This window comes from Lathyrus oleraceus, chromosome 5, assembly GCF_024323335.1.
Source record: "Lathyrus oleraceus cultivar Zhongwan6 chromosome 5, CAAS_Psat_ZW6_1.0, whole genome shotgun sequence".
In the NCBI taxonomy this organism is placed as follows: domain Eukaryota; kingdom Viridiplantae; phylum Streptophyta; class Magnoliopsida; order Fabales; family Fabaceae; genus Lathyrus; species Lathyrus oleraceus.
This window is the reverse complement of record NC_066583.1, coordinates 241,487,452-241,493,651: the sequence shown is the minus strand read 5'-3', so window position 1 is coordinate 241,493,651 and position 6,200 is coordinate 241,487,452. Positions and strand designations below refer to the sequence as shown.

General features: G+C 36.3%; 1 protein-coding gene across 1 annotated transcript; it reads left to right on the top strand.

The window, feature by feature from the left end:
• The first annotated feature begins 2,627 nt into the window (after positions 1-2,627).
• LOC127079974 (uncharacterized) lies at positions 2,628-2,969 on the top strand. Its single transcript, XM_051020322.1, has one exon. It carries the CDS (start codon positions 2,628-2,630, stop codon positions 2,967-2,969), a length of 342 nt encoding a protein of 113 aa, XP_050876279.1.
• Positions 2,970-6,200: the final 3,231 nt, after the last annotated feature.

Here is a 6,200-nt window from a genome sequence, read left to right as displayed (position 1 = left end):
TGGACAGGAAGTACAAAATAAGAAATGAAGTATGATCTAGAGTTGTTGGAACCAGATCAGTCAAACTCAATTTCACTTATGTAAAGAAAGTCACCCTTGTCAACGTGCTTCATATCCCCGACATGAATACGAATCTTGTCAGTATGGATTTGTTGGTAAAATCGGGTATTAAATTTGTATAAGAATTGATAAAACTTATATTGATCTGTAATGATGTATTTGTTGAAAAATGATATTTCACTGAGGGAATGATCAAACTTTGTACTACTGAAAATATTATTAATAAAATATCTAATTCTTCTTACATGCTCGAGTATGTTTCTTTATGTCATAATAGATTAGCATATACTGGTATTAGATCTATGAAAATACTAATTAAATCTAGTTTGATCTCATGTAATATAAACGATTTTGAAAAATGTGAATTATGTGTTAAATCAAATACGATTAAAAAACCTTTCAAAAGTGTTGAAAGAAAGACAAATCTACTTGATCTTGTACATTTGAATTTGTGTGAATTTAACGACATGTTAACCCCTGGGGGAAATAAATATTTTATTACATTCATCGATGATTCTTCTAGATACACATATGTATATATTTTAAAGCATAAAGATGATGCTTTTAATGCATTTAAAATTTACAAAGTAGAAGTGGAAAATCAATTAAGTAAAAGTATCGAAGTCCTTAGGAGTGATAGGGGCGGTGAATACTTTTCTACTAAATTTGATGAATTTTGTGAAGAACATGGCATTATACATGAATATTCTGCATCTCTCACACCATAACAAAATGGTATAGCCGAGAGAAAGAATTGAGCATATCAAGAGATGAAGGATGTCATCTTAATGCATTCTGGATTACCATTCAATTTGTGGGGTGAAGCCTTATTGTTCGCTTGCCACATAATTAACATAATTCCTTTGAAGAAAACCAGTATTTATCCATATTAGGTATGGAAAGGAAAATCACCAAATATTGGTTACTTTAGACTATGAGGTGTGTGGCCTACTATAAAAACATGGATCCTAAAAGAACCAAATTGGGTCCTCGAGGAATAAAATGTGCATTTGTAGGGTATGCACTAAACAGTAAAGCATATAGAATTTTAAACTTAGAGTCTAATGTAATTGTAGAATCCCGAGATATAGAATTTTTGAAAATCTTATTACTAAGGATAAGGAATTCGAGTTTCCCACAAATAAAGAAACTTGTGAAGAAGATTCTTCTCGTATTATAGAGATACAACCTGAAAGTACTTCTCAGATTATTGAAACACAATCCAATCCTAGGATAAGCAAGAGACTCCAAAAAATAAAGGCCCTAGGGTCGACCAAATCGATCCTCAACTTATTTCCTTTTATCTAGTTGAAGGAAATTGTGAGAATTATGTTAGGAGAATTCCTATTATTCTTCAAGTAGAGGATGATCCTAAAACCTACAAGGAAGTAGTGGCTTCAAGGGACTCTTCTTTTTGGAAGGATGCCATCCAAGATGAAATGGATTCAATTATGTCAAATCACACTTGGGAACTTGTTGATTTATGAAAGGGATCAAGGACTATTAGATGCAAGTGAATGTTTAAAAATAAGTATCATAGTTATGGTACTCTAAACACTTATAAGAACAAGTTAGTAGCAAAGAGATTTAGACAAAAGGAGGATGTTGATTACTTTGACACATATGCACCAGTGGCAAGGACAACAATAATTAGAGTATTATTTTCCTTAGCCTCTTTGAATGACCTTATAGTTCATCAAATGGATGTTATAACAATATACCTAAATGGAGATCTCAATGAGAAAATCTACATGGAATAACCAGAAGGCTATGTGCTCCCTGGAAATGAACAAAAGGTAAGTAAGCTTGTCAAATTCTTATATGGACTAAAACAAGCACGGAAACAATGACATAGATTTTTTGACTTTGCCATACTTTCAAATGGCTTTATTCTCAATTCTTGTGACAAGTGTTTATACATAAAGGTGAGTAAGGAGATTGTAATGTTCCTTTGCCTCTACGTTGATAACATGTTGATAGTTAGAAATGATATGAATGGAATTTTAGAGACAAATAGGTTTCTAACTTTCACATTCTAGATGAAAGATCTTGGACTAGCTGACATGATTTTAAGGATCAAAGTAAAGTAGAATAGTGGGGGTTATGAACTTAGTCAAACACACTATATTGAAAAAATTCTTGATAAGTTCAAACACCTATACTTTAAATAAGTAACTACTCCATTTGATCATGGCGTCAAACTTCGAAAGAACAATGGAAGAGCAATGACTCAATTAGAATATGCAAGTGCAGTAGGGTGTTTGATGTATTTAATGCAATATACCAGACCTAATATATCATTTGCAGTTAATAAAATGAATAGATTTACTAGTAATCCAAATAATGAATATTAGAAGGCAATCATAAGGACTTTTGGCTATCTACTAAAAACAAAAAATCTTGGACTTCACTATGGTAGATTCCCCGCCGTGCTAGAAGGATATACTAATGCAAGTTGGATACCTAATGTGGGAGATCACAAATCTACAATTGGGTGGATATTTACACTAGCTAGATGAGCAATTTATTGGAAGAGAAAGAAACAAACATGCATTACTCTTTCAACCATGGAATCAGAGTTCATGGCTCTTGCTTCTACTAGCCAAGAAGTGGAATGGTTGAGATACCTTTTATTGGAAGTTACATTGGTGAAAGACAATGTTTCAAAGGTTTTGATACATTACGATCGCCAATCCACTTTAGCTAGAGGATTCAACGAAGTGTATAATGGAAAGTCTAGACACATAGGACTTAGACACTCCTTCGTGAGAAAATTGATTAAGGCTGGAATCATTTCACTCACCTATATCCGAACGAGCTATAATTTGACTGATCCATTTACTAAGCCATTAGCCAGAGGATTAGTAAAGACAACCTCGAGAGGTATGGGGTTAAAACTCCTTGAATAAGAGTTCCAACAGCGACGACAATCCAATCTTACGTTAACAAAATATTAACCTCAAGATTTAATGAGTAACAACAAGTCGTTGATTTGGATGTTTGTCAGACATTTGATAATAATGTTGACTATTTTAAATTGAGGATTGAGTTTTTGCAAACTCTTAATGAAGTTCAATACCGAGAATAAGTATCTCATGGAAAATGATACAATATGAACTTCACATAGTGAATTTTGAGATGGTATCGTCTCAAAGTGAGAGTTGGAGTTTCTTTCACAAAAAACTCATGAAACAGGAAAGCACATGGCCATAAATAAGTACTAGGCGAGATATGTAAAGGAAGAACCCTTAAAGAATGTGTAAGATAATGCCGGTCTAATCATATGGATTAATGGTTTAAAAACATTGCTACCTAACATTCCGATTAGACTTTGCATTGTCCCCACTAAGATTAAGTTTTAAGTCGAAAGATACATAACTGTATTAACATTCTTTATACCTCCTTTTCTGGAATTAGACTTGTCATTATTAGAACAAGTGAGGGATTGTTGTAAATTATGGATAATCAATATCCACGGAAGTGTTCCAATATGACAAGAAGTGTACAATTGAGTTAATGACAATAAATGCATTGTCAATAGTCCCACAAAGAAAGTTGTACTCACTCTAAAAACATTTATAAAGACTTAAAACATTAAACTCAACAAAGGAGTTAAAGAGGATAAAGTGGCACATGGGCAAATGTGGTTATCCCAAACATTATGCCTCATGTCACATCCAAACAACTCCTTACCGATGTCGCCACCGACGACACTGACTCCAAGGGCGTGTGCGTAGAGGCGCTAGTGACGGTTTATAAGTGGTGCATAATATAAACATAGGTGAACCATTGCAAATTTATACTGAAAATGTGTTGTTTTATCGAGAGTTGTCGAAATGCATCGACAATAAAAAATATCCAATCTACTCATTTGCGGCAAATTTACCGAGATAACCCACTTTTTCGAAGAAATTCCCAAAATAACCCAGTTTTCAAAAAAATTCTCAATCTACCCCACTTTTAGGAGGAGGCGCCAATTGGATTAGCGACCCCTCTTAAAAATTGCAAGGAGGCGCCAATTGGATTGGCTAGGGCACCTGCCCTAGCCAATCCAATTGGCGCCTATGTGTAATTTTTAAGAGGGGGCGCCAATCCAATTGGCGCCTCCCTTAAAAAAGCCTCAAATGAAAAAACTTCCAACACGAAAGTTGTAGATCGTTTCAATACAGTGAATTTGGATATAAAGTTTGCATCATTTGGATTTTTTATGAGAAAGTTATGGATAGTTGAAGTTGGACTTCTGAGTTTTTGAACTATTATCTGACCGATAATGTTTTGTATTATTGCATGTGTTTCTTTTAGGAATATGAATTTTTGTCCAACATAACATTTGAAGTAGACATCTTAAATTTTCCAATGCACTTGGTCCCACCTCAAAATAATTAAAAATGAGTGAGTTAGGTCTTTGCGAACTTGACCCAAAATTAGGGTTTATGTCAAAACAAGTGTATGTGAATTTTGCCAAAAGGGACCAACTTCAAGCCCTTTAGTTTGAATGATAAAAGCCTCAAATGACCAAACCTTCAACATAAAAGTTGTAGATCTTTTCAAGATAATGAATTTGGACTAAAGTTTTGCATCATTTGCAATTTTTATGAGAAAGGTATGGGCACCTGAACTTGGACTCTTTGACATTTTATCTGTTATCTGACCTATAATGTTTTGTATTATTGCATGTGTTTGTGTTAGAGTTATGAATTTTTGTCCAACATAACAAGTGAAGTAGACATCTTAAATTTTCCAATGCACTTGGTCCCACCTCAAAATAATTAAAAATGAGTGAGGTGGTCCTTGCGAACTTGACCCAAAATTAGGGTTTCTGTCAAAACATGTGTATGTGAATTTTGCCAAAAGGGACCAAATTCAAGCCCTTCAGCATAACAATAACAAGTCCTTGAATTAGGGTTTCTGACCTATAAATTTTTGTATTATGATATGTGTTTATTTTAGAATTATGAAAGAAACCTAATGTTTGGAGTTTACACAAAGATAAATTTGACATAATACGAATTGATATTAATAAAATTTGGATTTTACACAAAGAATCCTAATGGTGATGACCGGGATCACCTAACCGACCTCCGGTCCCACATCCCTTAGCTACCCTAACCCTTGGCCCTAACCCACGTTGACGATTCTGCACCGGTGTTTGTTCATCTGATGGTCCAGGAGCGTCATTACCTCCTACAGGAGAAGATCCGTTGAGGTATTCAGCCAACTCAGCATAGTCTTCAGCATTCAATGATGGTGTACCGGCGTAGCTGAGCTCATGACCCATGCCAGAGAAGTTGGGGTGTGGTTGACTCATGGATGGGCGACCGGGACGGTTGAAGGGAGACATGGGTGACAATGATGGGTCTAGGAAAGGTTGGAAAGGTTGTTGGGGTGTTTGGAAGAGATATGGTTGTGGGATGTTTTGGTATTGTGATGTTTGGGGTTCTTGGCTACGGTAGGTGATGGGGCGGTTAGTGTTTTGGCTAAGGCGACTTTGGTAGGGTGATGGTGTGGGTGCAAAGCGATGTTCGGTCGAAGGTTGATGGTTCATTTGTTGGTGGTGGTATGGGGGATGTTCTTGGTTTTAGGGTTGGGTGAATGGCATGTTTTGGTTGTATGTTTGTGTGTTTGTGGAACGGAAAGTTTGTCGGATAGGTGGTTGTGAGTAACCGGGCTGAGAATGTTGTTGGGGGTTAGATGTTGATCCTTCTTGTGTGTAACTTGTCTGGCGTGGGTCGTAGAGGTACATATCATCGGCGATGAATTGAAATCCAACTGATCTATACCAAGCCATATAAGTACGACTTGGTTTTACCTCATTTGGCATGACTGCGTCAGTTAAGACATGGTCATGACGGTGCTTCCACTTGCGACACTCTGATCTTGCGAAGGTTTGCCAAGGGTTGTAGTTCCATTGGTCGTTCACTTTACGCATATGCCATTCTCCTAGGCTAGCTGGGGGATCTGGGATATTCTGGACCATACCAAACTGCAGCTTCACACGACCGGTGTTGTGCAGCTCCACTGTTGTGAACCGTATTATCGGTGTGCATGTTGTCCATACGGCTGCGTCTTCAGGGTTGATCTGATGCTCATGATCCATATTAAGGTATGGACGCCAAATGAACTGAAATGTTAAAGACGAT

What these genes read in the sequence shown, in the direction of transcription:
- LOC127079974 (XM_051020322.1), top strand. Translation starts at nt 2,628, where the DNA reads ATGGAATCAGAGTTCATGGCTCTTGCTTCTACTAGCCAAGAAGTGGAA.